Source organism: Typopeltis vanoorti, chromosome 23, assembly GCF_054136105.1.
Source record: "Typopeltis vanoorti isolate ZY-2024b chromosome 23, IOZ_Tvanoo_1.0, whole genome shotgun sequence".
NCBI lineage: Eukaryota > Metazoa > Arthropoda > Arachnida > Uropygi > Thelyphonidae > Typopeltis > Typopeltis vanoorti.
This window is the reverse complement of record NC_143571.1, coordinates 12,072,083-12,084,270: the sequence shown is the minus strand read 5'-3', so window position 1 is coordinate 12,084,270 and position 12,188 is coordinate 12,072,083. Positions and strand designations below refer to the sequence as shown.

At 34.7% G+C, this 12,188-nt stretch overlaps 1 protein-coding gene across 5 annotated transcripts in view; it reads right to left on the bottom strand.

Annotated features, from left to right (window-relative positions):
- Positions 1 to 4,985: 4,985 nt before the first annotated feature.
- Positions 4,986 to 12,188, bottom strand: part of fra (neogenin protein frazzled) — a 535,028-nt gene continuing 527,825 nt past the window's right edge. For all 5 annotated transcript variants that reach the window (XM_090412604.1, XM_090412608.1, XM_090412609.1 and 2 more), the window contains one exon: positions 4,986 to 10,464. In XM_090412604.1, coding sequence (XP_090268730.1) covers positions 10,366 to 10,464 — 99 coding nt within the window. In that variant the 3' untranslated portion in view covers positions 4,986 to 10,365. The remainder of the gene's footprint in view (positions 10,465 to 12,188) is intronic.

Genomic DNA, 12,188 nt, shown 5'->3' with positions numbered 1-12,188 from the left:
GGGGATATTCAGTTGTTTGCGGATGATGCGAAGCTGGGAAGGATTATTAGTAATAGTGCAGATGTGGTAGCCTTGCAAGAGGATTTAAATAAGTAAGCTAGATAGATGGGCAAATGAATGGGGTATCAGTTTAATGCAGCAAAATGTGATGGGATGCTGCATACTCTATGGGAGGAGTTATACTGGAGGAAGTAGGGGAGACAAGAGATCTGGGGTTGGTGATTGATAGAAACCTGAAGTTTAGGGGACATATTGCAAAGGTGGTAAAGGTAACACAGAGGATTGCTGAAATTATGAGAAGGACACTGACCTGCAGAGATAAGAGGGTTATCATTCCGTTGTATAAGTCTCTGATCAGACCACACTTGGACTATTGTTCTCAGATTTGGTCTCCAGGATTTGAAGGGGATAAATTAACTGTGGAAAGGATACAAAGACGGATGACAAAGATGGTTTCAGGACTGTACAAGGATAGTTATGAGGATCGGCTGAGGGAATGTGGACTGCAGAGTTTGGTGGATAGAAGAAGGAGAGGTGATATGATTGAGACTTCTTTTAAACTGTTGAGAGGTGGTTACAGGGTCGACACTGGGGAGTTCTTTCGCTTGGCTGAACAGCAGGAAGGAGTGATGACAAGAGGCCATCCGTGGAAGTTACGAAAGGAAACTGTGAGTAAGAGTGTAAGGAGTGGTTTCTTTGCGTGGAGGGTGGTTGAACCATGGAATGGATTGCCTGATGGAGTGGTGGGAGCGAGAACAGTCAATGAGTTTAAAGAGTGGTATGATAGACTTTGTGTTTCTTAGGGGGGGGGGGGGAACCTCCCTTCGTTGAATCTTGATAGACTTTAAGTTCTTAGGAAGGACTTCCCACGATGAGTCTTTTGACTCCATGGAGGCCTGAATAATAATAATAATAATTTGAATAAGTGGAAATAATAGGGATGGCAATTTAACATAGCCATGAACTCTGAGACTGTAAGGTTGTCTATACTAAAGAACTAAAATGGAGAGGCCAGGGATCTTGGAGTGATAGTGGATAGAAATACAAGATTCAGGGTATACAGTAGACAGTGTGAAGACAACTCCGAAGATTGTTATATTAATGAGAAGGACACTGACTAGCAAAGAATATAGGTGTGATAGTTATTCTGTACTGTATAAGGCCCTGCTCAGATAACAGTGTCAAATGCAAGAAACACCTTCATCAAAGGCAGATGAAGAAACTAGAGAGAGCACAAAAACAAGAAACAAACATTATATCAGAACTTTAGAATTGGCTGTGATGATACACTAAAACATTTCAGCTGTTGAGAGGTATTTATCAGATGGATAATAGGGAGATTTTTCAAAAGGCATAACAAAGGGAAAGGGAAAAGGGCCACCTCAGGAAAAGGGAGTGGAGAATAAGAGAGTGAGAAGTTTTTTCTTTTTTCCAATGAAGATCCATAGGCGCATTGAATGCATTTAAGAGGGCGATGAGAGTACAGATGGTGAATGAGTTTAAGGAGCAGTATGATAGTTTATAATGTTTGAAATGGATGTCCTGTGATAAAGCTCATGACTCCATGCAGGCTCTATTTAACAGTATTATGAGCACTCCAAAAACGCTAAATATGAAACTTCATTTCATAGAAATCAAGTTTAATATTTAACATTTATGGAGCGTTCCTAGTTTTTATAACTGTATGACTTGCTACTACTACTACTACTATCATCATCATCATCTACAGACCTATAAGGAGTCAAAATACACTGTGGAAGGTCTTCATTATTGAACACACTGTTAATTAAACTGTGCCCAATTAATATTCTGGAAACAAAAGAGGTGTCAGTATTATGACCAATTTAAATCTGTAAACCATAATTATTCTGATGGCCAGTTTCAGATCCAATGAGTCTGCTGACTACATAGAGAACAGGGTGACCAACTCTCCCATATTTTAGCTAATTTTTTTAGATCATCCCAGCTCCCGTAATTTTCATAATCAATCATTGTCGTTAATTTTTCAATGTATACTATAACTTCCAAATACAATTTGACACTAATATCGGTAGTTTGGAAAATTCTAATCGATACAATTCTGTTCCGGCCAATGAATATACATGGGTGTTCCAGCAAAGATGTTATATTGCTAAGTTGATAAAGGGCAGTTTTTTTGGTAATGCCACTGAAAAGATTTTAAACTGTATGATCCCAGCCCTACAAAAAAAAAAAAAAATAAATAAAGATGATTTTGTTAGTTTCTACTGTTTGTTGTACAAGTATATTTCCAAGAATTTTGATTTATCTGATGCAAATCCCATCCATTGTCTTGTGCCCCTAAATTTGGATACTGAACTTTCTTTCAGGCATTTGCAAGCCATTGTTCAACAATTTCATATTGATATTGTAAATGAAGACAATTTGTATGAAGAGTTTTGTAGTGCAGTGAGTGTTGTGAATATGATGAAATCAGGAAGTACTGAACAAAAGTGGGTGAATATATTTACTGAATTAAATAACAAGAAAATCAATGTTCCAAATGTTGGTAAAATTTTAGGCTTTGTGTTAAGTATTCTAGGCTCAAATGCCCACACTGAGAGAATGTTCTCAATGATGAACAATAAATGGACAGATCAGAGAAATCAAAGTAGCTTAGAAGTAATTAAATTAGAACTAACGGTAGTGATCAATTTTGATTATAATTGTAAAGAGTTTTTGCAGTTTGCACAAGGAGACAAGAAAATCAAAGCTGCTGCAGCATCTGTTGATAAATATAAATAAGTTTAATCTAAGAAGTATAAATGTTTAAAATTATATTAAACATTTTGATGTGCTATAATTTAAATTGCTATTTGTATATTTTAAATATACAAACCATCCTATCAATTAATGTAGGATTCATGTCCCAAAAATTTCACTAAAATTTGTTGTGACCCAATCTCCCTTATTTTCATATTCAAAAGTTGGTCACCCTAATAGAGAGTGCAACCATAATAATAATAATAACAGCACAGTCAACTTGAGTATAGGAAACTTGTACTTCTATTTTGACTTTTGGCACTTCGTTATAGTGAAGTGCCAAAAGTCACTATAACGAAGTGCCAAAAGTCACTTCGTTATAGTGACTTTTGGCACTTCGTTATAGTGAGAGTTGATTATAATAATAAAAGTCTAGGTGTAACATCATTTACTTAAAAAAAAAAGAGTGCAATAATACTGTGTATTTTAATTAACACTCCAGTGTAAATGTTACAGATACCAAGCAATTTTAAACCTGGTTTTACTCCATTTTTCCCAAGTAAGCAAACAGACAAAAATGTCAAGTTTGCACCTGCAATTTATGCAAGACTAGCTGATCCTACAGGTACCTTGCCTTTAATACAAAACATCATACATCCCCTTCTTGGAGATGTGTTTTGGCATTAAGGGTAAATATTAAGATTAGTGATCAGAGCTCGCTCCACCTTTACCACGAGTTGCCTTGGTCTTGCACTACCTGTAAGATCAGCTAGTCTTGCATAAATTGCAGGCGCAAACTTGACATTTTTGTCTGTTTGCTTACTTGGGAAAAATGGAGTAAAACCAGGTTTAAAATTGCTTGGTATCTGTAACATAACTATACCCAAGTTAAAAATACTTTCTACATTTATATCTCCTCCTGAGATTTTTATTTAATAAGGTTATAACACCTTATGGTAACTTGTTTTGGTAAAGTACTTACGAGCTCTGCATTACTAAATCTTGGTATTTCTAGCCTGGCTCCCACTGATGAGACCCCCATTACAAAACTGGTAAAAAGAAAAGAACCCCTATATGAATATTCGAATGTAACAAAACGAATCCTATTCTACCTTAGGAATAAACCCGAGATAAAAAACAAAGTCCACACAGCTGTACAGGAAAAGGGAGACGTGGCTTTGCAATGTGAAGGTGAGCTAGAGAGTCTTAGAATATGGCTCAAGTTTGGGAAAGTCACTTACGACCGAGCGGAATGGAATGAATGCTTGAAGAGAATATGGCAACTTAATGATGAAGAGTCAGTACATGTACTCGCAGTGATGGAAAACGTGGTAAAAGACTATGAGGAAGTGGTAAGAGATAGCAGGGCAAATATGACTTAAAAAAAAAAAAAAAAAAAGCCCCTTCTAAGTTTCTTGGTTCTGTTTCTGTATGTTCATGCTTAATCCACATAGGAGGGGGCAGACCTGAGAACCCGAGCGGCGAAGGCTTACAGCGAGGCGTTGCAGCTCCTTGCGGGCTGCATCACTCGGGCCAGGCTCTTCCCCCGTTCTTGCAGTACTTTTCTGTCAATTCACCGACTTTTGTTGTTTCTGTTTATGTGTGTCCTAGTTCTTTTGATTTTCAATTTATGTGTGTCTTCCTGCATTTGTTTTTTTCACTTCTTTCATCGGCCAGACATCTGAAGAGGTGGCTGGCCGGAGAACACGGAGGAGAACGGATGGAGGGAGATAATGTCGGAGATCTGCTTGGTGTTGGCATTTGAGTCAGGCCAAGTAGATCGACTGAGGCCTCCTTTAACTATCTACTACTATCCACTCTATCTTTCCTCTCCTCTCTCACTATCAAGCAGACTCTCAGCACAACTTTTTTTAAATCTAATGAGGCCAGTGATGAAAGGCATGAACTCCCATTCTACCTCAATAAAGGTCGAAACCGGTCTGGGTAGTGGCACCTTGCCTTTAATACAAAACATCATACATCCCCTTCTTGGAGATGTGTTTTGGCATTAAGGGTAAATATTAAGATTAGTGATCAGAGCTCGCTCCACCTTTACCACGAGTTGCCTTGGTCTTGCACTACCTGTAGGATCAGCTAGTCTTGCATAAATTGCAGGCGCAAACTTGACATTTTTGTCTGTTTGCTTACTTGGGAAAAATGGAGTAAAACCAGGTTTAAAATTGCTTGGTATCTGTAACATAACTATACCCAAGTTAAAAATACTTTCTACTCCAGTGTAAACTAATTTAAAAGAAAGAGCCAAGTTATAGCAAAAGTCTTTTACTGTAAATTTCACATTCGGCAATACAGTGAAAGATGTACAAATTAATCTGAATACAGTCAAATAATCACAAATATTCCATCCACAGTATATGTTACAGTATAAAAGTCTTGTCTTTCCTAAAAATGTTATTATCTGTCATATACATAAAATTACTTCTGAAAAAAAAAAAAAAAAGTTTGTGACCAAGTTAAACTTGGCTCTTTTGTGGTGATGTTTTTATGATTACTATTTTCAATTTGCTAAAAGAGTGTAACTAACTAAAAGATGTAGTTAATGTAAACTGATGGCTATTTTTTACAAATTCAGTAGCAGCATACTTTTCCTTAAATAATGTCAACCCAAGTAATCTATAAAAATGAAATAGCAATCTTTTTAAATTTCAATTTTTGGAATATTAAAGAATATCTTTGAATATCTAAGATTAAAGAATATATTCTAGTTCATACAATATTGAATTACTCACTTTTTTTTTTTTTTTGAACCACATGATGCATTTCTTATACCAAAAATACTAGCAATAATAATAGACTCCATAAAAATTTTACTATTTACATGCTAACTTAACAATTCCAGAATAACTTTTGTTATTTTAATTGACATTTACTGACTTCTCTAAATACAGCTGAATTCTTTGGGAGTGCTGGTTTTGTAGGATTGTATATAGTATAAGGATAAGATTAAGTATAAGGTTGGTGGAGACAGAGTTGTAGAGCAGGTGCCCTCCCTCGATGAGTCTATGGACTCCCTGGAGGTGTCAAATAATAATAATAATAAATGTCATATAAGTTTTTTTTTTCATAATGATGCAGTATAGTATATAAAAGAATCATATCAAGAACAAGTTTATGTGTTGCTGAAAAAAATGTGTTCATGTTAATGAGGTGTTGACACTGCCACCACTTGGTGAGAGTGATCATGAGGTACTTGTTTGGGAAGTGATGAAAGAAGAAAAGGTTACTGCCAAAAATGGATACATATGGAAGTATAAAGCAGGTGATTATAGGAAGCTCTGTAGTCAGTTAGCATTGGTATGTTGGGTAGATGAACTGAGTAAAAAAGATGTTGGCAATGCATGGAAATTCATAAGGCAGTATCTCACAAAAGCAATGTATGACTGCATACAGAGTGTTAAGCGAGTAAATAGAGTGGGAGTGAAATGGATGAACAATGAAATCAAGCAAGCTGTACTGGAAAAGAAAATGTTATGGAGGAGGTACAAGATAGTTGGTGGTGATCAGATCCATAAAGAGTATAAGGTGCGGGCTAGAAAGGTGACAAGCAATCAGAGGTGATTGGCTGGTCAGGCCAAGGTTAACTCAAGGGAATTTTTCTGCTACATGGCAAGCAAGCAAGAGGAAGAATAATTATGGCAGACTAACAGCTGCAAAGGATATAGTGGAATTATTGAATGAGCACTTTATCAGTGTATATCATACTGCTGTAAATGATACAGTGCAATATATAGAAGAGAGGCAAGTATTAGAAGAATTGGAAGTGAAAGAAAAAGAGGTGCGTCAGGTGTTGGTTGGGTTAGATGTGAATAAAGCTGTAGGAATGGATGCCATATCACCACATATGCTTAAGGAATGTGCACCACAGTTATTATACCCTTGACCTGGTTATTTAATGAAAGTCTTGCAATGGGTATGGTTCCTAAGGAGTGGAAAGAAGGCAAAATAGCACCACTCCACAAGCATGGTTCTAAGACAGAAGTCTCCAACTATAGGTCAGTCTGTATAACTGCAGTTGTGGTCAAGGTGTTGGAGAGATCAATAAAGAATAGAATACAGAATTGGGTTGATGGACATGGCATTCTTTATGATGGTTAGCATGGATTTGTAAAAGATAGGTCCTGTTTCAGTAATTTACTTGCATTTTATGTGATAAGGTGATGAGTGTGTTAGATAAGGAAGAATCATATACAGTGATATTCTTAGACTTTGCAAAAGTGTTTGATAGATTACCACATGATAAGTTGGTGCACAAGCTGCAGAGGATGGGAATAGACAGTATATTGTTTAGCTGGATCAGAGATTGGCTCTCTGAACGATACTAACAGGTTGTGTATGATGGAGCAGAGTCTCAAAAAAGAAGGGTAACCAGTGGTATGCCCCAGGGTGTTCTTGGGACCCTGCTGTTTAACTTGTTTGTAAACGATATATCATGTGGACTGACTGGGGATCTTCAGTTATTTGCTGATGATGCAAAGTTGGGAAGAATTGTAAGTATCACTGCTGATGAAGAATCCCTTCAGGAAGATTTGAATAGTCTTTTTACCTGGACAAAAGAGTGGGGCTGTAGTTTTAATATCAATAAGTGCAAGATCTCTTGCATTTTGGAGTGCAAAAATATAAGGCTGTGTACTATATCAATGGTGCTGTACTGCAGGAAGTGGATGAGATTAGAGATTTGGGAGTGATGGTTGACAGCAGACTGAAGTTTAGATGGCATATTACCAGTGTTGCAAAGGTTGCACATCGTAGTGCTGCTATGATAATAAGTACTCTAACATGCCAGGATAAGAAAGTGGTTGTGCCACTGTATAAGGCACTGGTCAGACCACACTTGGACTATTGTGCTCATATCTGGTCACCTGGTTTTCAGTGTGATATGGAGACACTGGAGAGGGTCCAGAGATGAGTGACTAAGACAATATCAGGAGTTTGGAATGCTGGCTATTGAGAGAGGGTGATGAAGAGATGTGGATTGCAGAGTTTGGTGGATAGGAGGAAGAGAGGTGATATGATAGAGACGTTTAAGTTAGTGAGAGGATTTTATCAGATTAATCCAGAGGGGATTATAAAAAGAGTAGAAGGTGAGAGGGAAAGAACCAGAGGTTATTCCTGGAAGTTATGTAAAAGTGTGGTGAAGGGTGTGAGAGTAGATTTTTTACATGGAGAATTCCATGTAAAATATGAATGGAATGCATTGCCAGAATGTGTTGTTAATGCAAGCAGTGTTAATGATAAATATGTTGTCAGTTGACTGAACCTCCCATGATGAGTCTGTTGTTATTATTACACCCATGGAGGGTGTAATAATAATAATGTTTCTTGGGAAAAAATGTATTAAAGAATGACAATATCACTAACAAGCAATGCATATACACTTAATAGCATGAGAACTTCTGAAGAGCAGTTGCATATTTATAGTTTATATTATTTATTATAAATATAAGCATCTTATTCAGTGGGGAAAAAAATAGATATAATGCAATCATTCATCTATTGAAATAATTTCTTATAATTAAAAATTATATCCTAAACAAGTTTAATTCGATGCTTTTGTTTATTATCAGATATGCATTTTATATTTGAAATTAATCATAAATTATATGCTATTGTACATTATGAATAGAAAAATACTGTCAAAATATAGATGGAAGAAAATATGCCAGTATGAAAAAACAAGAAACAGAGTGAAGTTAAGAAACTTTGAAAATATTCTTTGAATACAGATCAAATATAATTCTGCATCATTTTTTTTAATATTTTACTTTATTTCATTTTTTTCTTTTTATGCAAGCAATACGGAGGTTACAGAAAACATTAAGGTTGTCTGTCATATATCAAAATTAGGCAGATATACATTTTTGAGCTTAGAATTCAGCTGTTAGCCATCAATGTAAATAATTGCAGTAATGGCACAAGAGAAGATCCATTTATGTTTTAGGTTGAGCATTCCATAATTCCTAAAGTACATTTATTCTTCTTATTCTGACTCATTAGGCAAGTCCAACAAAACAGCCAGTGAAATCTTTAACATTTAATTTTTTTTTTCTTTCATGTTTTTAAAAATCAGATCAACCTCAAAAAAAAATGGAATTTCTCTGGAAAAATTGGTCATTCACTAAAAAGTCATTCAAAAATACAAACAAATATAATTTCACAAATGTTTCAAATTAAGACACTAAAAGTGTGGAGACATTCTCAGGATATAACATATGCAAGTATACAATAAATAAAGGTCAAGTATAATACAAACAATAGGAAGCTATCAGAAAAAGAAAAACATTTATTGTTAGCACAGAATAAAGGATGCCTTCATTAATTTAAGTGAACTGATACATTTTGATGAAGGAAAAAAATGACAATTATGAAAATAATGATGGAAACTAATAATAACACTTATGACTGCAAGTTAAAAACATTATTAAGAATTTTACAAAATATGCACTAGTGAGTAATATTTGATGATTATAATATTGTATAATAATCTGAGCACCTAATTTACACTAATCTCAAGAAACTTTCATGAACAGAAACACAGAAAATAATACTTTTTACTTTAATTATGCTATCTTGTATAATGAAATGTCATTAATGAAATGAGTTTTTATGTTTAAATGTCACGAGACATTTAAACCTACAAACCAAGCATTTATTTAAAAAATTATTCATATAAAGTTGGCACAACTAAGATTTGTTCATAGTTTGGCAAAAAGGCAGATCCTTTACATATACATATTAAAAACCTCAGTATATGTACAAAGATGGCACTTGCAACAGATTAGTGGCATTTGTTTGTTTTTATATCTAGGATTAAAAAAAAACAAAAACAAAAAAACGCTTTCACCTATATGATCAGTACAGTACTGTGCATGTGCACAAACACGTACCATACAGAATTCACTGAATAGTGTAAGGATGTAGAATAAAGTCAGAATGAAACAGAAAACAAATTAAAAATTATGGAAGTATTTTGTCATTTTCTTCCTTTATAAGCATATGAACAAATGTGTTTAACCAATGACTGAAGCAGCAGCAACAAGGAAAAAAAAAAAAAAAAACTGTGACCATGAGATTCATGAAACTTAAATGCTATGTATTTTTGATATGAAAATATTCAACATATGAAATTCAGAACATAATGACACTATCACGCAACCATACAACAGTTAGATCTGAGGTATGCAATAATGAAAAGTTTTCTTTTCTTTAACAAAATAATACACCATTTAATATGAATTTGATGAATGTATTACTAAGTGATTATCAGTACACTTTGAAAGAAATCTGTAGTTTATTTCTTCTGAAACTTAGTAGTCGGATGCACATAGATGCTCAATTTGTTGATTCTACCGGGTTGTTTTACTATGGACTTCCACAAAGTTCACTGTTTGCTAGGCCACCATAAAAATGATAATTACACTGTCCTGTCTTCTCTTATAAAAGTCATGAGAACTTTTTTCTTCTCTGCCCTCCCTATCCTCATCTGTGCCAGCGTATTATAAACAAGTAAAATTAGAGCACTGATAGTGTCAATAATAACAGTTTGTGGCACATAATACATCTGCACCAAAGTAGGAAGGCAGACTGAATTTCAGTTTGTGACTACGATGCACACTGTATACACAATTCTCAGCATTCAAATTCTGAGGCAGTAATTGCATTTAAATCCTTCATTAGGCCTTCTAAATTTGCCATTTCTTGATTTAATTCTTCTGTACTATAAGAAGGCTATAAAAGAGAAAAAATATATTACACATTTTTGATAACTATCTTAATCACATATCATAATACCAGGAATAAAATTACTGTAAGGAAATCGTAGCAAGGCAACAAATTTTAAAATAGCATGTTAAATATTTTATTCTCATTTTTTCCAGTATTTAAAATTTATTATTCCTACACAGTCCACATATATTTTAGGTGTGGGTCTTATTAGAAAGAAAGAAACTGGCCTGGAAAAGAGACTGACTTGGGAAAAAAGAAGAGAAAATGTGTAAGAAGGAGAAAAGCAAGTGCAACACTATGATAAAATATATCTCATATTAGAATAATAAGAACAGTAAGTTACTGTGGAGAGCAGAAAGTTATGTTGAAAAGTCTGTGATTTGAGATATACACCATGAAGTCTGTTAAAGGACTGCTTTCCTGGCAGAACAGTGGCAGCATGTCATTCTGGCTCATTGAGAAAAGAGCAAGACTGCAACACATGAAATGACTGATGATTAGAACAAATGACTTCAGAGCAAATATAATCACATGAAATGGAATTTATAAGTAATGGTGGATTTAGCAAGGCAAGAAGAGCAGAAAAAGGATAGAAACATGAATATGTTGCCTTAGGTATAAAGGGTGTATGTGTAGTGATTGTGGCTGGTAGGATTGAGGAGAATAGCAATGCAGGCAGGTGAAGAAAGAAGAGGATAAACCATATAACTGTCCAGAATGAGTGTGATAGGAAAAAAGGGAAGAGTGTGTTAGAAATCAAGGTCGCCCTTGTATAAGTATGGAAACATATTTAGAGAGGATACTGTTCAGTGAGGAAGAATTAAAAAAACAAAAAAGAGTTTATGGCATAATCTAAAAATAATCTGTCAGTGAAACACAGCTGAATGAGACCAGTATCCAGAAAGAATTCCTAAACTGTGAAGCACAGACTCTGTGTGGGAGACTGAATTAAACTGAACACTTTCAACGGTAAGAATTATACTGTGACATTTATGTAATTTAAAGTTTTCCTTTCACAAGAAAATGCAGTATTTTGTAGTTATATATTACAAAATGAAACAAAAACAGATAAGTTTGAACCACTTCCTTTCACAAGAAAATTAAGTTTTCTCAGTTATATATTACAATATGCAATTGTTTTCTTACACTTGGATAAAGGATTAAACTAAATTTATTATAATATGCAATAAAAAACAGACAAGTTTGAGTTGCTTATTTTCAATGAGTATTTCTACTGAAATTTAAGAAGAACAATTTCTTTTTGGAACAAACTGTTAACTATTATGACAAAAGTGTTATCTTCTATAATTATTAATATTAGTATTAACAGATAACTCCATGGGGTCTGTAGATTAATTGACGTTATATTTAGGGCCACTGAATGCCCATTTAGTGGCCCTAAATATAACATCAAGCACTAACCAACATTCACACACAATCATACTTCACTTTGAACTCATTCATATCCAGTCTTCACACCCTTGACAACTATACCCTTGTAGAATTTCCAGGGATAAGCCCTAGTATCTACCCCACCAATCCTGTACAAAAATTTCCACTGTATAAATCCTTTAAAACCCTTTAAGTAATTTGTAAGTCTCTATCATATCATCCCTTTTCCACCTGTCAACCAGTTTTTGTGTAACCCACAAATCTTCAAAGTATTCTCATGAGAAGCATTCCACAGACTTGCCAATATCTTGGTCACTCGCCTCTGAATCCTCTCA